Consider the following 21471-nt stretch of genomic DNA (forward strand, 5'->3'; position numbering starts at 1 on the left):
TCCCATGTGCTGTACTGCGAGGCACACTCGTACTCACGAGAGAGGGTTCACGTGAATATGTTTTTTTTGAGCGAGATAAATAAAAGTAGTATATGTTTTTTGACAATACAACGTCAAGTGCGCGACATTAATAATATTGCGTAATGAGACCGTGCGTTTGTATTATTTGCAAATAACATGCGTGCTTGCATCTCTTCATTTCTGGTTAAAGGATCCAACAACATTTTTGCAACCAATAACGCACGCTACTGATTTACAAGAATCGCATGCGCGATTTCTTTTGTTTCCGGTGTGTGTCGCGCTGATCAACCGTGTGTCAGCACTGTGGTCGGAAAATTCGGATATTCAATGTTCGATCCACGCGACTGCGAGCGGATGTAACTCTGCTGTAAATAGAAATAGACGATCACAATTGCTGATCCACGGTGGTGATGATAAACGAATAATCGCAGTAATGGCAACCGCAGCATTGGAGCACTTCGTAAACAATGTCCGGACTATGTCAAAGCAGGGTACGACTGATTTTTGGATTATCGTCAAAGCTTAACCTCAATGCGAGAAACCGATGAACGTACAACAGAATCTTTGCTGAAAAATGATTGTTTTTATTTTTTGAATCAATGATCAATAATAATCTTTGAACAATAATAGTCTTTGAATTTTAAAGAGCCAATCTTATGTTCAGCTTGCACATGTAAAGACAATTTGCATAATAAATTTACATATAATATGATAAAAAAAAGTCTAATATAATTATCAAATATATAGGCAATTTTAGAGAACTTAGCGATTACATAGAAAAAAACAAAGATACGTTAATGAAATGTGGACAACACCTGGATACTGTTTTGGAGACGTTAGATGTGCAACAACATTCTTTAGGTGTTTTGGCAGTTCTTTGCATAAAGCTCTCGTTGTCTAATTCTGGGTTTACTTTTGAGACAACCAAGCCAACTTTTGTTCAAGTTCAGGAATTCATAGTTGGATGCAATGGGGAGCAAGTTAGATTTGCGCCAGAAATGTGTAAGTTTGACAACATTTCTGATTTGAACTGCGTTTATTTTTATTTTTTGTTTGTAATATTAATAAATATTATATTTTGTAGTTGCGGAATTGTGTCATCTTTACACACAGAGCCTGGTGGAAGCAAAAATGCCAATACGCGGAATTGAATTGTTACGTCGCGCGATTCGCAAAGCGCAACTGTTTGACAGCCAATTAACATCGATACATGCCGATCTTTGTCTATTGTGTCTTGTGTCCAAATGCTTTAAGCCAGCGCTTGAGTTTCTCGACGTTGACATTACTGGTATCAGTCAGGAAGGCGGTCCGTTCGATTCGAAGTATTTTCTATTGTATTACTATTACGGTGGTATGATATATACAGCACTGAAGAACTACGATCGGGCGTTGTATTACTTCGAAGTGTGCGTAACGACACCCGCGATGGCAGTCAGCTATATTATGCTGGAGGGTTACAAAAAATACATCCTGATCTCACTCATATTGCACGGAAAAGTGTTGAACCTACCAAGATACACGAGCCAGGTGATCACCAGATACATCAAGCCCTTGAGCCAGCAGTATCAGGAACTGGCCGCGGCTTATCAGGTTAACAGTTGTGAGGAGGTGCAGAACATTATCACAAAGTATCAACAATTGTTTGTGAGAGATCACAACATGGGTCTCGTAAAACAGGTGCTTGCTTATTTGTACAAGAAGAACATACAGAGATTGACCAAGACCTTTCTGACGCTCAGTTTAAGTGACGTCGCCAGCAGAGTTCAGTTGTCGGGACCCGCCGAAGCAGAGGAATATATCTTGAATATGGTAAAATTTTTTTTTTTTTTTTTGTCCACGTCAAATTCTGAAATAATTGTTTAACGTTTATGAATATTTTGAGACATTTATGAATTTGTTTTTAGATCGAGGATGGCGAAATCTTTGCGACGATTAATCAGAAAGACGGCATGGTGGTGTTCCACGACGATCCTGAAAAATATAACACGCCTCAAATGTTAGCGAACTTCGAAAACGAAATGGCAGCGTGCACGGAACTGGACAAGCGGGTGTTGAAGATGGAGGAGGAGGTCGTTCTCACGCCGCAATACATTCGCAAAGCTTGCGGACAGAACGATCAGGATGATCAAACCGCCGGACCTGCAACGAACGTTACAAACGCGCAAATTAAACAAACCACTTACCCTCTGTAACATATATGTATATTATTTTGCGCGGTATCTTTATTATGAAACAAATTACGATAACTTGTGAAAAATCTTGTTGAGAATCAAGACTTTAACACGTGTAAAAGTTTGTTTTGGATAACTTATAGCAGTCAGAGAGAAATTTCACAGTTCGCGCGTGCCGTCTTTTTTGTAGAGAAAAATATTTACGAATAAGAGTTGTATATGTGAATACGTGTGAATGCGCGCGTGTGTGTGGATTTAGTTAGGATCTGACATGTGTGTTACGGAGATTTTAATAAAATAATAAATATATATATAAATAAGCCTTGTACTAATTAATATAAAACAAAAATACTCCTATATAGTTCAATATTTATACTTTACAATAAATTATGTAACTCTTTATTCTCATGAAAAATCTCTGTAACATATATAACAAATTTAAAATTAGACGGAAAACGTAAAAACCGATACGCGCGGCGCGGGAGCATTTGCGAAACAAATTATCTTGTCATCAATTTTAAGTTTTTATCGTAAACTCTACATATATATATATATTCGCAACACACACACACCAATTGAATTATAAGTTTTATATCACAATTCGCAATACTTGGAGAAATAGAAATATTTTAGGCACAATATTGATTTTACATATAATAGTGTGTCAAGGTGCGCAATATCGAATCAATATATCACACTTTTCCAAGAAACTTGTCACACATTTATGCATTGACATGGTGTGCGTTTTGTGATCAAAAACATGCATCTCTCACTTCCCATCTCTCTTCGAGATCTCTCTGCCTGCAATCGCACGCAGAAGTAAAAGAAGTTGCTTGATAGCTCTCGAATGTATTTCCAAACTTGGCGCGTGGAAAACAGCGATAATACAAATCCAAATCACAAACACGACGACTTGTAGCTTTTTGGTTGGTTTGTACTTGTTTGAATTTCTAAAACAATGTAGAATCAGATACGTATATTTATTACTTACACACAATGTTGATATATAAATTCATAAATTTTTTGGAAAAGTGGTTGTTTTAACATCGGTTTTTTGAGTTAAAATTTGAATTTATCATAAGGCTGTGCCAAAATATACACTTAAGACAACGAATGGTTGGTGATTTCCTTGGAAACTATTTCATAAACTTCTTCCATATCTTTGGATCCATCGATGAACTTTATGGTTCTGTCGCCGTCTTGTGTGATCTCCTTCACGTACTTTTCGTATTCAGGCCACACTACTTTGTCGAAGTATCCCGGCACGTCGGGAGGATCGTACGCACGATTTTTTCGTCGTTCCCAGCATTGCTCCTTCGTCAACGTCAGGAAGTACTTGAGATCACACAGGTCCGCAATAGTTTTATCTTTGAAGAGCAAAAAGCCGTCCAATATCAATACCGTCTTTCTTGAATCGGTCGCACGTTTTTCGCGGGTGCGAATTATCTTCATAATATCGAAACGCATTCTCTCCATATCGAGACTCGTTATCAAATCCCAATTCATGTGATTCAATTCCGGTATTTTAATGTGACGCGGATCGTCCGGTGGCAAGAAATAATCGTCTTGACGCACCGTAATAGATCCTGGAAAATTATTGCCAATTCTATTGGCCAATGTGCTCTTCCCGCTACAGGTTGCTCCGGATATGCCAACTATTAGCCACTGCTTCGACGTCATTTTTAACGTTATCGGTTCCGCGGTGGTGTTCACAATGCGATGGATAAGAGAAAATTATCTTGTTCAATTGAGCAATTGAGAATAAAGACGGAATGATGTGTCATTACATTATGTAACTGATACCGAGTTCACATTATTATGGTGCGCGTTCGCCTCTTATAATTCTTAGATACGTGCATGAGGTACATAGTAAAGTGTAACAAAAAGAAATATGTTATTCCATTTTCTTTGATTTTGCAGAGGACAAATATGGTCTTATATGATACACAGTAAAGAGTATTAAACCGCCAATAAAAATTAGACCGAAACTCGCGGGAACTATCAGGGCTAGATTGTAGGGGTAGAACAGAGATCTCAATCTGTCATCGTCAATAAATGGCAAACCAATCACCCAGATAGTATAGTATAAAAACAAAATGAGGGTTAATATTAATATCACTTTTCCTTTCTGACGATCGCTATCGAACATTGCTGATCATTCAAATTTGAAATTTTAATTTCAATTCGCACATCGCACTATTTTTTTATATCTAATAATACCATGAGATTAGTTTTATTCTGTGTACTCTTGTTCGAATTTTCTGAAATCTTCTTCGGTGAAAGCTGTGGCCTCGGATTCTTTAGGTTTCTCTTGTTGCCGAGCGTATCGCCTTCCTACAGCACGATGCAACAACTAAAACAAAATTTATTTTCAGACATTATTCTTAGATAAAAAGTTTTAAAAGGTGAGAAGTTTTAATTGCATGCGATAATCTGCTTGATTGCATTTTTTTTTACTATAATTGTTTTCTAACAATATTAATTTTTCACTTACAGTACTCGTTGTTTTGGGATCTAATCGATTGTTGCACAATGACAGAAGTAGTTGTACATTTTTCTCAGTAGGATCTTCTTGAGACGCCAGATGTTTCTGTGTCTCGTAAACTGTAATCTTGCTGGATCTGCCTAGAGGAATATCAGGATCTAAAAAAAAAAAACAAAATATCACTTTGTATCGCACGCAAGTGTACATATGCAAATAATTATAATATAGATATATATATATATATATATACATGCGCAATTTATTATAACTGACGCGACATTGTACTAACCTGTCTCATCGTTTTTGGAAAAAATTCTATGTTTAGGAGGAATTAAATCCCAGACTCCCTCATATTTGATATTTTTACGTTTTTTCTTTCTTTTTTGCGCTGCAATTTGTTTCATATTTATACAATATTCATTAATTATAAATACACGTGCATAACTTTTTTTTTTTTTACTGATACAATCACATCTACAATCTACACACGTGTATAATCAAAAATAAACTAACCTTTATGCGAATCTTTTTCAAAGCCCGATAACTCCAAGCTTTTGTACACCAGTGACGTGGACATTCCTCTGAATGTGACGTAAAGTCATAAAATTACGTAAAACTGGATAGATTTTTTTATAGTATTTACGATAAATATTAGTCACGTAATTATTTGTTCTTAGACAGCATATGTGTTGGAGAGCGATCTGGCAATCCTGACACTCTTTTGGTGAGTCCAGTCCAATATCTGTGAGAGTGAGATAGAATCTCCGTCCAACTCTGCCTTTCAAAGTTTTCCAATTGTGTACTTTTAACTACAATGCGCATGCCTAACATAGGTGAGTACTGTAGTGTGAGTTTTATGTATGTGTATGTTTACAAACATACGTAAATGCGCATGCCTAGCGAATGAGTAACGTAACGTCTGATTTATATTACGTATTTCGTAAAAATTTCAAATTCATTGTTAATGACTTGTAGTAACTTTAACTACCTTGTGTCCAAACTGAAAATAATATTTCTCTTTAGTAAAAATCTAATCTAAATTTTGTTTTACGTTCATTACATCAGTATTTCTAATTTATAGATATCATCATGTATATCTAATCAGATAAGAAATTATTATCAGCTGTACTTGTAAAATTTGCGTGTACAAAAGGAAATCTTACATGAAATTTGAATGTATAATTGACTATGAATTGTGCAAATGCAAATGTTGTTCAGGAAGGTGGTGTTTAATATAACTAAGAAGCTTCTAAATGACACAGAAAACATTTGATATTTTCACATAACTACATGTAAATAACGGTCAGCAAGTCATTTTATTTACTGAGTTGAGTAGAAATATCAGAAAAGATGGAACAGAGTAAATTTGTGGATCTGTTGGAGGAGAGAAGAAAGGACTGTGATTTTCTGTGGGCAACACGCCCGTTGGATCCATTGCTACCCCATATGTTGCCAATCGAGTTGGTCTATAGTAGAGATAAAGTGATACAATCAGTTTTGACGGACACTTTGGTCAAAGCTACAATTGCTTTGATAGTAAAAACAACAGGTGCTAAACTTAAGGATGTTGAGAAAAGAGCTCGTGCAATGATAAATGAAATGGCTAGTAAAGCAGATTTAGCAACAGTTCGTTGGCTGGGTATTTTACTATATATTATGTAGTATTTTTACACACACATATATCATAGTTTTATGCACTATAAAATTAGTATAATACATATACATACCATGGTTTTGTTTGAGAATACTGCTCATTTGTTATTAAGTCAAAGCACACATATTACAAATCTAATATTTTCTCACATATAAGATTTTTAATATATTTCAATATACGATCAATATAACATGTACATACAATAGTTTTATTTAACACTATCATTCATTTATCAATAAGTACAAGTTTATTACATACAGTCGAATAAACAAATGCAGCTTCGCATATATTTAATAATTAAATACATTAAGCAGCATGTCTCTCGTGGTCTTACATTGGTGCATTTAAAAATAAATAAATATTTCAGGTATTTTCATTACAAAAGCTATGAAGAGAATGTTCTCGAAAATATACATAAATGAAACCAATCTCACAAACTTGAAAAAGGAAATGCTAATCTCCCAGATACAGTACGTTTACGTGCCGTCTCACAGAAGTTATTTGGATTTCATTTTGCTGTCGTACATTCTATTTTCCTACGACATGGCGTTACCGAATATCGCGGCTGGTATGGACTTTTACAATATGAAAATAGTTGGTGAATTATTGCGAAAAACTGGAGCGTTTTACATAAGACGCAGTTTCTCCAATGATCCATTGTACAAGCAAATTTTCCGATCGTACATAAATACCATCATTAGTCATAGCAATAGAGCGATAGAATTTTTCATCGAAGGCACTCGGAGTCGCAGTCAAAAAAGCACAGTACCGAAATATGGTAAGCGATTAAGACAAAACACTAGTCTTGAACACATTGTACAGATATTAAATTCTATTTGAGAAATCTTATATACAACAAAATCTCGTATGTTAAATATTTTTGTTTTGTTTTGTTTTGCTACGCACAGGTCTTCTTTCCATCATTTTGGAGAGTTTGCTTCAAGGCAACGTACCGGACATACATTTCGTACCGATGAGCATCAGTTACGAACGACCGCCTGAAGAATTATTGTTTGTTTACGAAATGCTGGGAGTTCCAAAACCGAAGGAAAGCACAACCGGACTTGTACGCTCGCTTTCCATTCTGCAGAAACCCGCGTCTCACGGTCGTATTTTCTTTAACATCGGAGAGCCAATATCTGCTCGTCAATTTTTAGACGCGAAATATCGCAGGAAAAAAATTCTGGAACCTTCTTTCAAAGTTCCATCCTCGGTCGTAGAGAACATAGCTTACTTTATAATAGAGACACACAAAAAGAATACCGTGCTTATGCCAATCAACATCGTTGCTTTGTTAATCAATGAGAGGATTCAAACGAAGCCGAGAGAACCATATACGCTCGATTCGTTGGCTAAGGATTATCAACGATTTAAGAATTTCATCACCAAGTCGTTGCAAGTATTGATGTTCGAAAGTGAGAGGTGAGTGTTTTTCTTATTTCTTGATAAAAAAAAGAGAATTACGTCACATATTCGTAACATATTCCAAAATATGTTACGTCGTAAAACGTAACGTTTCTAACATGATGTGTTTTTTTTACAGCAGTAACGATGGCGAGAAAATCAAACAAGAGATATTAGAATCTTTGAAACCACATAACGAGTTGATTGTGATCGATTCATCAAACACGCTAAGGCTCAAACAAAGACACAAAGAACTCAAACTAACGAATTATTCAAACATCAAGGGACATTTGTTGTCTGAGAGAACTATGCAAATAGCGGTGCCCGCCGTTAATATTGCAATTTATATGAATCCAACCTTGACGTTTCTGGCGAAAACAGCCCTTGTTACCGCAACGATAGGAGAGGATGGCACTCAAATCGGTGCTGTGATCACAAACATACAATACAATTAACTCTTAAAAAACAAAACTTTTTCATCAAAGAGTGATATAATGAATATTCAAACTTGCAGGAGTGGCTTTAAAACGATATGAACTACTGAGAAAATTGGTTAGCACGGAATTTGTGTTGCGTCTTGTTGAGGATGAAAGTCTGATCAAAGCGGAGTGGGAACAATCCTTGAACATATTGTTGTCGGAGAATTGCTTGCGCATAGTAAAGGACTCGATTTTCCTGGGCAATAATACGGAATTGCTCTCCATCTTGCACAACGTTGTAACACCTTTTATAGACGTTGCATATGTAATGTGTAATTTGTTATACGAGGTAAGGTTTACTTGCAAATTAATAAAAATAACTTCGACGAGATATTTACGTTAAAAATTGTTTTTTTTTTCTCTTTAGTGGATTGAAAGAACGTCGAGCGAACTCACAGATCGGATGATTCTCGTTGAAACGCAGAAAGAAGTGGAAAGATTAATACTTGAAACAAGTGACTGGTGTCAGCATCCGTATTGCTTGTCTCTTGATCTCTACAACGCGACGTGGTCCAGTTTATTATCGCAAAATATTATTATCCCACACCAGGAACACACCAACGTATATCGAACAGATAATGCGAAACTAGCGTGTCTTTTGGAAACGCTGCGCGAATTACCACTGCGACGACCTGTGGGAACTTACGCCGACGCGCTTTCCTTTATCATCTCCACACCGTCAGTAGATGTACAGGCTAAATTATAACGAACGTTTGTTTCGAAGCAACAGAATCCTCAACATGCTGATAATGATAATAATACTAATAACAGCGCCGATAATAGTAACGCTAATTATCGACCATTAGTATATTTTAATTACAAAACTTGTGTTAACACGTAGACGTATACCATTCCACTGTGTTTTTATATAACAAGCCGATTTACTAACAATTATAACAGACCGCTCTGTGTTGTAATTCAGAGATCAGGAACGAAGGCGTCGATGTTATTAAGTATTCTAGCAGTGTCGTCATCAAGATCGGCCGATCTTTTTCTCTTACCGAGAAATACTGTAGCGGCAGTTGTGGTAGTTATAGGATTATTCATGTTTCGGAATAGAAGCTGAAAAGAATTTGTTTAGAGTAATGCGCTGAAGAGAAAATAGTGCATTTCTAGATTCATCTCGAAGTTAACAAAGAGATTGTATGGTTGCCACCATACAATTTCTCACGGTGGCATCAGAATAGCATCTTACGTAAAAAAAAAATGTAAACAAAAACCGTAATATTTCTTACCATAACTAGACGAACAAGATAAACCGCAAAGGTGAGAAAAGATATAGCCATCAGCGCGCCTTCTATCGAAGGAAATCCTACGGAATGCTCATCGTGATCGTCATAACCGTGTCCATAATACTCCGCTCCTCTCGTTTTTCGACTGGGCGACATGGCAGCGGCGAGACGAGATTCTGTCGTCAATGAACAAAAATATTCATGCAGATCTCAAAATCAACGTCGAAATCAACGTGCGAAGAATGATGTAAACAAACGAAGTATAACGCGCTCACCTATCTCTGACATTAACGTTTTCTCGAACATTTTGAGGAAATGAAGCTTTCCTTCGAACGACGCCGGCTGCGATTGCAACGTCTGATGTACACTTTTAAGTATGTCTACGGGCAAATATTGAAATATAGTATCGTCCTGTTTCAATGTGTCATTGCAGTATTCATCTCGTGTAATATTCTGCTTGTGTGTTGTAGTCGACGATGATTGAGTGGTAAAAGTCTTAGATATTGTAGCCGTTGTTGTTGTTGTTGTTATTGATGACATGCCGTATTCGCTAAGTAAGTTCTATACGACATTGAAATTGTTTTGTTATACGACTTTTGTATTATTTAACACTAATTATTTGAGAAATAAAATATATCTACATTACCTCAGTCGCAGCGTTGTCGTTTATTGTGGCGCGATTTTTACTTGTCCCGCTGGAATCGTCGTTAATTTGAACGTCGCGAAACACGTTCGACAATTGTGTCGACAATGATGCGGAACTTAATGGTTCCTTAATTTCCGTTTTCTTATCGATCGCCGCGTGTGTGATCTTAACGAGACGACGACGAGACTGACTGTCGTTTCGATCGTCAGAAAAATGAAACACCACGTCCGTATCATCGCCTCGTCTGAACTTGTAAAACTGATCGTACTGTGCGGGAGGTATCCTTAAAGAGAGAGAAAAAAAAAGACAGAACACGAAGTGTTGTGATTCGGTACAAATTTTGAAGTTGTACAACGTGTCAATTTTTACCTGTAAATTTTGTTCTCGTCCGAAAATTGCGGCATGTCCACCCAGTCTGCTGTGTTGACATCCGCCAAAATTATCACCGCACATAGAACGTAAAACGTGTCTTGCGCGAACATAATTTCAATAAGCAATCGGAAACACAAATGTTATTTGCGTGTTATTTTACACTATTCCAAATCACATTTCATCATATTCTCAGAGCGCGAGTTGTCTTCTGCGTCTCTACTTCACAAGAACATTCACGCCAATTTTTCCGGTTGTTACCGTGCATCCTCAATTCGGAAACGCGCGTCTCTTGTGGGACGCGCAGACACGCGCGAGGGGACACTATTATTTCCGGCAGAGATATGTTTCTGTTAGAATTAAAGAGAACGAGACGAATCTGATGAAAGAGATGTGATCACGCACTGGGAACAGTTGCCGGAAGAAAGAGCTGCTTATATAGTTACATTTCTTCATGACATTATTTCCGCATGATATCAACGTGATTTTTTTTTCTCTATAAAATAAAAAGAAACAGTTTGGAAAAAATGCGCGTTTTAAGTAACGTACCAAAAGTCAGCTCTTTAGCAAAAGTTCTTTGTTTTTGTTCGGAGAAAGATGTAAAACTCGTCGAAACGAATAATATCGTTTATTTTGTTATTTAGATATAGTTACATATAGTTTTTCATCTCTACGGAAAAATTCTTATAAAATTGCGAATTCGAACAAACGAATATAAGTAACATGTCTACTATCAGCTACGCAAGGTGTGATTTGCGTTCTCTTTATATAACATTTTATTTATTGCAAAGTATTGTTATAAAGAGAAACGCGGTTTTACTGTTTAGTCGCATTGCCGCTTGGTTAGTTATAATTGCTCCTACAAGGAAAAAGAGAATTATAACATGTAAATTGTTTGCTTCCACCTGGCACTAAGTATACGTACAATAATCAGATAATTTATAATCTTGTTTAAACGCATCTCGTGGGGTAACGATACGCATAATGTTTCTTCTTGAAATGAACAATATATTATTATTTGTTTAACATTTTTTTTTGTTCAACCAATAATCGAGCGTATATGAAACATCGAATGAAATTAAGCCGAACACGTGTATACAATCATGCGCCAATATCAAATTTCGAATATATTTAAACATTGCTTATATATAATTAAATATGTATATATGTAATATTATCCTGTCTTATTACGAACGCGTGTTAAGCACAAGGTTTAGCACAATATTAGGTACAAGAAACCACAATAAAAATTTCACTTTTTCCTATTAAAGCTGCTTTTTTTTTTTTTGTATATATCTAAGAAGAAAATTTAAATGCATCGCTGAGTATTGTAAAAGCATTTCCACAAACGGAATGTTAAACGTACGTTTTGACTGTTCGAAGATTACGCTTGTATATGTTAATATAACTTGTAAGTACAATATAAGTATGTAATATACGCATTGAGACAATAATCTACATTATGTATAATACGAAAACTTCTATGAATAAGATACACAATAAACTTTCAAAAGTTGTTATAAAATATAACAATTAATGCGTGTGTATATATATATGTGTGTGTGTGTGTGTGTGTGTGTGTCAATGCCTATTTATGTATTCTGTTATATTACAGATCTTGATTATCTCTAGGTTTATTATAAATATTGATTGGTGGGAAAGTTCTGCGGATTTTTAATATAAAATTTTAAACACAAAATCGACATTTATAAAAATTAATTTAGTCCACAATGTGTTGACCGTCTTGATCTAAAATTTGTTGCCAACGTTTCGGTAGGGCCTTGATGCCGCTCTCGTAAAACCCTTGGGACTTGTGGTCGAAAAAATCAACGAGGTGATTTCGGATGGCCTCTATTGAATCGAATTGATGACCGTCAAGATTGTTTTGCAGCGAGCGAAACAAGTGATAATCAGACGGTGCAAGGTCCGGCGAATATGGTGGGTGCTGCATCATTTCCCAGCCAAAGCTCTGCAATTTTTTTTTCGTGACCAAAGAAGTATGCGGTTAAACGTTGTCATGATGGAAAATCACACCTTTTCTATTGGACAATTCTGGCCGCTTCTCTTGCACTACTTTGCGCAATTTGTCGAGTTGAGCGCAGTATTTTTTCGAATCTATTGTTTGGTCCTGCGGGAGCAGCTCGAACCACAGCACTCCTTTATAGTCCCACCAAATATTGGGTTGGCAACAAAGTAATTTCGGTTTTGTAATATGAAATAAAACTCATTTTTTTAATACAAAGAATAATCTTCAATCAATTACATATTTTCCATTTTGTTCAATGACTTTTTGCCATCTTTCTTGCAGCTTCATGATTCCGCGCTCATAAAATTTCTGGTCCTTATCAGCAAAAAACTGAACCAAGTGCGATTTAAGGTCATCGTCATTTGTGAAAGTTTTACCATTCAAAGAATTCTGCAAACTTCGAAATAAATGGTAATCAGATGGTGCCAGATCAGGGCTGTATGGAGGATGTTGCATCACTTCCCAACCAAGCTCCAATAATTTTCCGCGAGTTGCCAAAGATGTGTGAAGCCTTGGATTATCATGGTGGAACACTAATCCTTTCCGATTTGCCAATTCTGGCCGTTTTTCTTTGATTGCTTCATCCAGTTTCATAAGTTGTTGACAGTAAACGTCTGAATTGATCGTCTGGTTTCTTGGAAGTAGCTCAAAATATACAACACCTTTGTAATCCCACCAAATTGACAGCATGATTTTTTTCGATGTGGTTTGTGCTGCTTCATCGTGCTTGCACCATGATCGTTTTCGAATGATGTTGCTGTAGACGACCCATTTTTCATCACCAGTGATGATTCTTTTCAAGAAAGGGTCGGTTTCATTGCGCTTAAGGTGCATATCGCAAATGTTGATTCGTTGTGTTAAGTGAATCTCTTTCAATTCATGCGGTACCCAAATATCGAGTTTCTTAACGAGTCCAATACATTTTAAGTGTTTTTCAACTGTTGTATGCGATACATTTAACCTNTCTGCAATCTCTCGAACAGTTATATGACGATCCTCTTCAATTATGACTTTGATTTGGTCATCATCAACTTCAGTAGGTCGACCAGAACGTTGCTCATCTTTGAGGGAAAAATCTCCAGAACGGAATTTTTTAAACCAATTCTGACACGTGCGCTCTGTTAAGCAATCAACACCATAAACTTCACGTATCTCTTTGTAAGCCTCAGCAGCTTTCTTTCCTTCACGGAAATAAAAAAGTAAAATATGCCGAAAATGTTCGTTTCTGCGCTCCATGTTAAAATTGACTCACAACTAACAGCTACAAAAAAAAATCACGCACCACTTGCTTCTAAAGTAACCTCAATGTGACTGATATCAAATGTCAAAAGCCAAAGTACATCACTAACACAAGTCACTAAAAAAAAATAAAGCAACGCTCCCTATGAGTGACAACCGAAATTACTTTGTTGCCAACCCAATACATAGCATTACTTTCTGTGAATGCAAATTAGATTTTGCCACCGTTTGTGAAGACTCGCCCGGACCGCACGACAACTTCCGTCGCTTAATGTTGTTGTAGACAACCTATTTCTCGTCTCCAGTGATGATCCGTTTCAGAAATGGGTCTAGAGAGTTTTGTTTCAGGAGAGATTCGCACACTAAAATCCGATCCATGATGTTCTTTTCGCTCAGTTCGTGCGGCACCCATACATCAAGCTTTTTCATGCCAAGCTTTTTTAATCTATCTATAACGGTTGTATGATGAATGCCGAAGCGCTTCGCAATTTCTCGAGTCGTTAAGTGTCGATCACTCTTCACTGTAGCCAGGAGTCGTCAACAGAATTTGGCCGTCCAGAACGTGGTGCATCTTGGAGATTAAATTCTCCGGAACGGAAGCGAGCAAACCATCTTTCGCGCTTAGCGTCCGCCGCTTTATATTCTTTACGGAATAAAAACAGCAAAATATGGCGAAAATGCAATTTTTGATCTTCCATTTTAGTTGTATGCCGTAAAACACGTCCGACCAAAACAAACACTTTTGCCAAATATCAAGCGTAGTGTGACGCCAAAATATGTGCCAAAATATGTGCGGCAGACTGACATTTGAACGACACGCAATAATTATTTTCTGACACTACAGTGTCATCTATTAAAAAATCCGCAGAACTTTTCCACCGACCTATAATATCATTGAATGTGTATATATCTGTTCTTGGGGAAATAGAAAAATCGCTACACATGTGATATATAATGTACAATGAATAACTTTTTTGTTCTATGTACTATTAATTGTTAAAAGTATATAGGCCATATATATTTTACATATAACGATATAAAGCCAATTTCTATTACGATATTATCTTTCTAATATACATTTCACAATTTCGTTTAATAAAAACTGCTTGAGAATTACGTATTTTGTTCTCAAATGCTTAAGTATAACAACCTTTTCTCTCTGCAATGTTCTTAATATACTTTAAATATATTTTATTAGGATATATAAGTAAGTGTGTGTAACGTTAAATTTCTTTGCTATTTTCTAAGTCAACCTTTGTTTCATATTGACTGACGCACAATCATCGTTTCACATTATCAATGAACAAAACGTTCCAAAAGAAATGAATAAAGAATAAGCAAAATCCAAAACAACCTGTTCAAATATTACGAATGTAAAAAATATGATTGAAAAAATTATTAATTAAGAAAATTATTCCTAAATTATGTACAGCTTGTTCTATGAATTATGTAGAGATTCGCCGAAGGCTTTGAAAAAAATGTTATATCTCAAAAATATACTATCTTACAATACAATTGTTGCAAATTAACATATTAATTATTTTCTGTATCTTCTTTATGTAATATTAATCTGCTAAAAGCCAAAAGCTTACAAAAGTTATACAAATAATAAAAAATATATATAAAATAAATCACTGGAAAACTTTCAAAACTAAATCTCTCAACAGTTTCAATAAAACCATAATTTTTTTTCACAAAATTGGAATGTCTATTTAAAAAATTTATAATATTATCGAAATTATAAAACTATTGAAGTACATTATAATATGTGTACATGTAAAACTTTTACATGTGTAAAATAATATATAAAAATATTTTAAAAATGTGTGCTGCAGCAAAAATTATCAGATTAATATTAATATATATTAATATTAATGTATGTATATTATTAATTCATATATATTCTAACTTTTTAACAAGTAAGTATGTTAATTGTAACCGTACATAGAATAGTAGTTAAAAATGAGATTCAGATATGCACAGATCTTGTTTGTTTTCACAATAATATATTAAGATTTTTTCATACAATATATTAATTTAGTAAAAACTAAAATTAGAGATGTTACATATAGAAATTTATATAAATATATTATACATACAAAATTTGTAAAGATTCTTAAAATAAATCACTGCTTTACAATCCAATATTATATCAATACTTTTTTTTGTAATATTCTATGCACGGTTATATTTTTCATACGACTTTTATTGTATAAAAGTAAATTGTTTTTAGCTGTATGTAACTGCATATCTTAAATTACGAATATATAATTATACATTAATGTAAAAGAATTTATAAGAATCTCTTAATTCAAACATTATAAATTAGCAGATCTAAATATACAATATCTCAATAATTTTTTCATATTATTTGTTTTGGAACAAACTTGGAATGATAATGAGTATATAATTGGTGCATAAATTAATTTTATCGATAAAAATTTTGTTTACATATTTCTAAGCCAATAAATATTTATATCAACAAAAACAAGATTTTGTCAAAAATGGACATAAAAACTCAATAAATTTAGAAAAAATATCACTTCTCTATCAGATACAACATTACTCACTTCAAATAACAAAATGTCTACATCGTAATGGAACTTATTGCTCAATAATTCACATGTGAAAACCGTAATTATATAAATATTTTTATCAACAAAATTTGGAAGAATAAATATCTTGGAGATAACAATATCTATCAAAAAAAGATAACAAATATTTATATAAAAAAAACAAAAACAAAATGTTCCCGAATAAAATCATTTATAATATGTGTTTGTAGGTACTTTTTTAGGTACTTATTCCTCTTATATGTATATATATGTATATAATACATATCCTACATGTAATATATATTTGTAAATTGAAATCTCTTTGTTATAGTTTTGTGGGAATATATTAAAATTATGGAAGTTTCTTTTGAATATTACGTTTAAGTAGTAATGCCAAAGGAAACAACAGTATCCCGAAATGCAAACTTGGAGTATCATTAGTGATTTGTTAAGTACAAAGAACGACATATTCGGGATATATTGGCCGAAAGACAAGCTTGTACTAATTTTCACGTACTTTTACGGGGAGTCAGGCACGAATGAATCGCCGTAAAGTAGCTCGAGCACATCGAGCCCAGCCTTTGTGGATCGACAAGGTAGTTGGTAATGTTTCAATGTTCAGCACAGACGAACAGTTCTGTCATGCCTCTTGATTACTGTACGCCAACCAACGTGCATCGTCGCTCTCGTGAGTCAAATATCGATAGCCAACTTTCTCCTCCAATTTTCTCAAGTCGCACCATGTTTGATAATCCTGATTAAAAAAAAAAAAAAATAGAGAGATTTTTAATACCACAAATAATCCAAAGACAGAATGCAAGCCAGATGTAAACTAAGTGCGCACGTATACTTACTTGTAACCACACGTGTTGCAAACTTTTGTCCACGGTATATCTTTTTCTCTGCTTAACTTGCAGAAGGTTGTTAATTAAATCAATAGCTGAAGATAAAAAAACATAAAATAAATATATTGATATATGTTTAGAAAATAATACATATATCTTTGGGCATTAATTAAAATATATTGCAAATTTGTTAAAAGCAAGTAAAAATAGACGATGAAAAGATGGATTTTGATCTTCACCTTCGTTGGAAATTTCCTTCCACGGAGTCGGTGGATACATAAAGGCAGCATTTTGAATCTGTTCATTGATATCCTCTTCTTCGTTGAACGGGAACGTGCCGCTTAATGATACGTAAATAATAACACCGACGCTCCACATGTCTAAAGAACGATTATAGCCTTTGTTTCGTAAAACTTCCGGCGCCAAGTATGCCGGTGTGCCGACGACGCTTCTACGAAAGCTCTTCTCGCCAATTATTCGCGCGAAGCCGAAGTCGCACAGTTTCACCTGAGTGAAATCCGCGTCGCTGCTAAGCAACACGTTTTCCGGCTTCAGATCGCAATGAACGATATTCTTGCTGTGAAGATGCTTCAACGCGACGAGAATTTGCGTGATAAGGAACTTGGTTATTCGTTCGCTGAGTCGTCCCTTCTCGGAGCTCAGAATCATTTCGAGCATGTCGCCTTTCAGCTTCTCCATCACTACGAATATTCTCTCCGGCGTCTCGAACATTCGCTCCAGATTCACTACACCGCTGTGCGACAGATTTTGCAGAATAGCTACTTCGTTTTTCAATTGAGCCTCTTGTTTGGTAGGAAAACGCAATTTATCGATAACTTTTATGGCGACCGGACGGCTGCTCTTGCGGTGAACGCCTCCGTAAACTATGCCGAATTGTCCGGATCCTAAAACCTCGTCTGGAAAGATCTGGTATAACTGTGACATGTCGGTAATGTTTTCCTCGGGTTCGGTGGATTCTTCTTGATCTATAACAAACATAATTTTCTCTCTATCGCATCTCTAAGAAGTAAAATAACGGCGACACATACATATAAATAGTCAATTACGCGAAATTACATATATGGATGATGACATGAACACACAAAATGTAATAAATTATGACAAAAGCAAAAACGTAAAAATAGTTGACACTATGGTTTCGCGCAAAATCTCGTGACAGCAAATCAAATATACATACTAGTCGATACAGTTACAGGCATAAGTGCTTGTCTAATAGTAGTTTCCCAAGATCTAGCTATGTGAGCTCCAATACCACTTTCAGGAGGAGAGACTTGGCCGCAATTCTGTCCGTATGATGGGTCTTCACCGACATAGTAATCAACATTGGCAGTTTTTAGCTCAAAGCAATGCATTATATCTACAACGTAAAGTAGGCTGTGTAAAAAATCTAACCGAAAAAAGCTTTATATGATAAAACTTCGTAACAAAAGAAAAATGCACTGATTTTTTTTTTTTTTTTTTTTTTTTTTCACTTGCGAACGCAACATACATGAGCGAGGCGTTTTAGCAGTTTCGATCGCTGTGATTTCAGCCAGTGGTATTTCCTTGTAATATTTGGAACTGTTTTCATTTTGAAACAGCGTTATAGATTTTGTATCGAGCCGCCAATAATGTTTCTTTCTCTAAAACGAGAAAAACGAGCGGTTTTGTATATATTAGTGTTTTTTTTTTTTTTTTGTTTTTTTAATATATATTCCATTCAATCATTAATGTTCACGTTCGTCGAAAGATGCAAATTATATAACTGTTTTCGCTCATACTTACAACTGGATCACGATTAGTGAAATGTACCATCCAGCCTTCTTTCAATACTTTAGATCCGCGTCTTTTGGTATGCTTTACACTTTGTACTATCCGCATCAATGGAATGTTGTTACTTGGTGTTGAACTACAGCTATTTTTTTTTTTATGGAAAAAGAAAACTCGATTATAAAAATGACGTTTTTGAAAAAAAAAAATTACATTTAAACTCGGCGTTATCACAAAAAAAAAACTTACCTTGACGGCCGCGACTTTTGATTCTCATCATCGTTATTTTGTGCATGATCCTAAAAGTACGAATTTCGATATCGTAAAGCCTTTCTGAACATTCTTTATATCGCAAGATGTTCATATTACATGCATATAGGTGTTTCAATAACTTACTGTATAATCTTCGGGCATCTTATTCTCGTCATTTGTGAATACGTCTTGTGGCGGAGGTGATGATTCTGTATCGCTGTCGGCGTCAGCTTCCTCGTTCCTAATATCACATTTGGTTTCTAGTTCGCTGCCAACGCCGCTGTCTGTGTACTCGCCTGCGTATCCAAGCAGTTTTTGATTATTACACATCTTGTATTCATACATGAACAAGTCTCAATATTCTTTCAAAGAAATTGCTCTATCTACCTAAGTTGTCTTTTAGATTTTCGCCGGTACAGTCTTTTGGTATCTTATCCATACATTTTTTGTGCGTATTGTATTGACAATCTTTACACTGTAGGCCTTGCTTAAATATACCCTTTAGCAACTTTTTACAATGTCCGCATACAGTCGGACGTGTGTATGTGTGTACTACAAATGTGTGCGGGATTTTTATGCGTGTCGCTAGCTCTCGCTCAACCCAAACAGGCCGTCCTCCCGGTGACGGTGAATGGGATTGTTTTGGCGCCATTATACTCGGTATTGCCTACAATATAGCAGTTATTTACACACACACACATACAGCAAACGTCGTAAATAAAAAAGAATAAGAAAAATGTCAATCTCATGTTTATTCACTTTCAACACAGTATACAGCAAAATTAAAGCGATCAAATGATATACGTTTGCTCATACCAATGTACTATTATTTTGGCTTGTGTTAGATGTGCTATTTGAACTGTGATTATCGTCAGTGATGCTGGTTAGGCTGCTGGTGGAACCCTGACTGGGTGATCTCGGAACATTCAGCATGGCTGAACTACGCCGTCTTTGACTTACATCTTGCGTGCAGTTATTTGGTACTTTAATGACGCATCTTTTGTGATAATTCATGCCACAACCTGTGAAAATGTACAAGTTACGTATATGCTTGTAATTTGTTTTTTTTCTTCTCATTTTTAAGAAAATATTGATTTTGTCATAAATTTACCTTCACATTTGAGACCTTGTCGAACAAGTCCAAACAACATCTCACCACAAAAATCGCAAAATGTTGGAACTTTGTAGGAATGTACTGCTAAAGCATGAGGGCGAATGGGAACATATTCACTTGGCACTTGTGCTAAAAAGAACCCATAAGAAACAATTTTGTAAAATCTACACAGAGCAAATAATTTTAAAACGGAAAAGCTAACGCAAATGGGCGAATGGTTTGCTTACCACTCAGTACTATTTCCACTAATGTTTCATCAACTACTTCTGTGGTGTTCGTAATAAGTTGCAAAACATTCGTAGAATTGTAGTCATGCTTAAATAAAATCAATCTCTCAAACAGATGATTTAAGCCATGCTCCGGACACTTGGTATTTATAAAATCACAGGCAAGATCTTTCAGGGCCTTAAGTGTTAGGGTGCTACTGTCCACCGTGACCGTATCACGTGTCAGACCGAATTGGAATAAAAATGTAACTTCTGTTCCTTCCATGACGCTTTGTGATTTCTTCCTGTAATACATACGGACAAATTTGTGGTGTGCAAGACTCACAGCTGTTTTATTTAGAATTTAATATAAACCACACTTGCTTTTCCAATTACGTTGATTTGCAATGTGAAAAAGTTAACACTTTGGTTTTCAATTAAAATATTAATACAATAGATACAAATACAATTAATATTTTTTTTGTTAAAAAAAAACAATTATATAATTCTGTAAAAAAAGAAAATAATTATAAAATGTATATAACATTGTCTAAGAGAGCGTACGTCTCGAAACAATGTATAAATGTATAATTAAACCGACGTATTCATTATGCAGAACTATTTGCGTAAACATCATATAAAGATACTTTTTAATTATGCCAAGTATAAATGTCAAGAGGAAATTTCCATCGAGATCAACGAAAGGCTGTTATTTATCGTCACCTCGCACTGGTTTTTTCCCACGTTTTAGAAAAAAAAAAAGAAACTACTCATTGCTCATTTTTCCGAGAAAGCGAAGAATGACACACGAAGTGTCCGTGGAAGGCGTTTTATACATCCTTCGCGGGCCAAAAGCATATACTTGATTAATTCGCGACTTTATCCGAGAAATTTCGTAATCGCGTCTACACACAACACGCCTGTGTGTTGTGTAGGTGTACGTACAATATATTCGGCGTGAGTTCTTGTAAAAGCAAGGTAAGAACAAAAAAAAAAAAAAAAA

The 21471-nt window shown here is 35.3% G+C and overlaps 7 protein-coding genes across 12 annotated transcripts in view; 2 read left to right on the forward strand and 5 right to left on the reverse strand.

The window, feature by feature from the left end:
• Window positions 1-54: 54 nt before the first annotated feature.
• Window positions 55-3017, forward strand: LOC109852206 (COP9 signalosome complex subunit 3). Its single transcript, XM_020423151.1, has 4 exons — window positions 55-512; window positions 769-1023; window positions 1106-1830; window positions 1926-3017. The coding sequence occupies exons 1-4, from the start codon at window positions 455-457 to the stop codon at window positions 2211-2213; spliced, it is 1326 nt and encodes a 441-aa protein (XP_020278740.1). The 5' UTR covers window positions 55-454; the 3' UTR covers window positions 2214-3017.
• A 136-nt stretch (window positions 3018-3153) lies between these two features.
• LOC109852210 (nicotinamide riboside kinase 2) lies at window positions 3154-3897 on the reverse strand. Its single transcript, XM_020423154.1, has one exon. It carries the CDS (start codon window positions 3870-3872, stop codon window positions 3294-3296), a length of 579 nt encoding a protein of 192 aa, XP_020278743.1. The 5' UTR covers window positions 3873-3897; the 3' UTR covers window positions 3154-3293.
• Window positions 3898-3999: 102 nt separating this feature from the next.
• Window positions 4000-4437, reverse strand: LOC109852212 (dolichol phosphate-mannose biosynthesis regulatory protein). The gene has a single exon (XM_020423157.1). The coding sequence runs from the start codon at window positions 4339-4341 to the stop codon at window positions 4087-4089; it is 255 nt and encodes an 84-aa protein (XP_020278746.1). The 5' UTR covers window positions 4342-4437; the 3' UTR covers window positions 4000-4086.
• Window positions 4331-5459, reverse strand: LOC109852211. The gene is made up of 4 exons (XM_020423156.1): window positions 5191-5459; window positions 4967-5065; window positions 4687-4835; window positions 4331-4545 (listed from the first exon to the last, which is right to left on the reverse strand). The coding sequence occupies exons 1-4, from the start codon at window positions 5252-5254 to the stop codon at window positions 4426-4428; spliced, it is 432 nt and encodes a 143-aa protein (XP_020278745.1). The 5' UTR covers window positions 5255-5459; the 3' UTR covers window positions 4331-4425.
• LOC109852203 (dihydroxyacetone phosphate acyltransferase) lies at window positions 5423-8943 on the forward strand. Its single transcript, XM_020423145.1, has 7 exons — window positions 5423-5510; window positions 5759-6316; window positions 6699-7109; window positions 7240-7753; window positions 7875-8158; window positions 8250-8503; window positions 8582-8943. Exons 2-7 carry the CDS (start codon window positions 6028-6030, stop codon window positions 8918-8920), a joined length of 2091 nt encoding a protein of 696 aa, XP_020278734.1. The 5' UTR covers window positions 5423-5510; window positions 5759-6027; the 3' UTR covers window positions 8921-8943.
• A 710-nt stretch (window positions 8944-9653) lies between these two features.
• Window positions 9654-12715, reverse strand: LOC109852209. The gene is made up of 3 exons (XM_020423153.1): window positions 10462-12715; window positions 10093-10375; window positions 9654-10007 (listed from the first exon to the last, which is right to left on the reverse strand). The coding sequence occupies exons 1-3, from the start codon at window positions 10572-10574 to the stop codon at window positions 9675-9677; spliced, it is 729 nt and encodes a 242-aa protein (XP_020278742.1). The 5' UTR covers window positions 10575-12715; the 3' UTR covers window positions 9654-9674.
• A 3184-nt stretch (window positions 12716-15899) lies between these two features.
• Window positions 15900-21471, reverse strand: part of LOC109852201 (serine/threonine-protein kinase D3) — a 6113-nt gene continuing 541 nt past the window's right edge. Inside the window, exons 1-13 of one of the 6 annotated variants that reach the window (XM_020423141.1) lie at window positions 21414-21463; window positions 20490-20773; window positions 20260-20391; window positions 19965-20170; window positions 19536-19815; window positions 19293-19444; window positions 19146-19195; window positions 18912-19041; window positions 18637-18769; window positions 18325-18504; window positions 17366-18112; window positions 17136-17221; window positions 15900-17035 (exon numbers count right to left, since the gene is read on the reverse strand). In XM_020423141.1, the coding sequence (XP_020278730.1) occupies window positions 16922-17035; window positions 17136-17221; window positions 17366-18112; window positions 18325-18504; window positions 18637-18769; window positions 18912-19041; window positions 19146-19195; window positions 19293-19444; window positions 19536-19815; window positions 19965-20170; window positions 20260-20391; window positions 20490-20754 (2475 nt within the window). In that variant the 5' untranslated portion in view covers window positions 20755-20773; window positions 21414-21463 and the 3' untranslated portion in view covers window positions 15900-16921. The other 5 variants (XM_020423140.1, XM_020423138.1, XM_020423137.1 and 2 more) reach the window with 5 other exon arrangements.

Source organism: Pseudomyrmex gracilis, unplaced genomic scaffold, assembly GCF_002006095.1.
Source record: "Pseudomyrmex gracilis isolate BER0280 unplaced genomic scaffold, ASM200609v1 scaffold_26, whole genome shotgun sequence".
NCBI lineage: Eukaryota > Metazoa > Arthropoda > Insecta > Hymenoptera > Formicidae > Pseudomyrmex > Pseudomyrmex gracilis.

What these genes read in the sequence shown, in the direction of transcription:
- LOC109852206 (XM_020423151.1), top strand. Translation starts at nt 455, where the DNA reads ATGGCAACCGCAGCATTGGAGCACTTCGTAAACAATGTCCGGACTATG. An exon ending in CCGGACTATGTCAAAGCAGG is followed by an intron (nt 513 to 768) that starts GTACGACTGATT and finishes TCAAATATATAG; the next exon opens with GCAATTTTAGAGAACTTAGC. An exon ending in TAGATTTGCGCCAGAAATGT is followed by an intron (nt 1,024 to 1,105) that starts GTAAGTTTGACA and finishes TATATTTTGTAG; the next exon opens with TTGCGGAATTGTGTCATCTT.
- LOC109852210 (XM_020423154.1), bottom strand. Translation starts at nt 3,872, where the DNA reads ATGACGTCGAAGCAGTGGCTAATAGTTGGCATATCCGGAGCAACCTGT.
- LOC109852212 (XM_020423157.1), bottom strand. Translation starts at nt 4,341, where the DNA reads ATGTTCGATAGCGATCGTCAGAAAGGAAAAGTGATATTAATATTAACC.
- LOC109852211 (XM_020423156.1), bottom strand. Translation starts at nt 5,254, where the DNA reads ATGTCCACGTCACTGGTGTACAAAAGCTTGGAGTTATCGGGCTTTGAA. An exon ending in TTCCAAAAACGATGAGACAG is followed by an intron (nt 4,836 to 4,966) that starts GTTAGTACAATG and finishes TTTTTTTTTTAG; the next exon opens with ATCCTGATATTCCTCTAGGC. An exon ending in ATCCCAAAACAACGAGTACT is followed by an intron (nt 4,546 to 4,686) that starts GTAAGTGAAAAA and finishes ATTTTGTTTTAG; the next exon opens with TTGTTGCATCGTGCTGTAGG.
- LOC109852203 (XM_020423145.1), top strand. Translation starts at nt 6,028, where the DNA reads ATGGAACAGAGTAAATTTGTGGATCTGTTGGAGGAGAGAAGAAAGGAC. An exon ending in AGCAACAGTTCGTTGGCTGG is followed by an intron (nt 6,317 to 6,698) that starts GTATTTTACTAT and finishes TAAATATTTCAG; the next exon opens with GTATTTTCATTACAAAAGCT. An exon ending in AAGCACAGTACCGAAATATG is followed by an intron (nt 7,110 to 7,239) that starts GTAAGCGATTAA and finishes TGCTACGCACAG; the next exon opens with GTCTTCTTTCCATCATTTTG.
- LOC109852209 (XM_020423153.1), bottom strand. Translation starts at nt 10,574, where the DNA reads ATGTTCGCGCAAGACACGTTTTACGTTCTATGTGCGGTGATAATTTTG. An exon ending in GACGAGAACAAAATTTACAG is followed by an intron (nt 10,376 to 10,461) that starts GTAAAAATTGAC and finishes TCTCTCTTTAAG; the next exon opens with GATACCTCCCGCACAGTACG. An exon ending in ACGACAACGCTGCGACTGAG is followed by an intron (nt 10,008 to 10,092) that starts GTAATGTAGATA and finishes AATGTCGTATAG; the next exon opens with AACTTACTTAGCGAATACGG.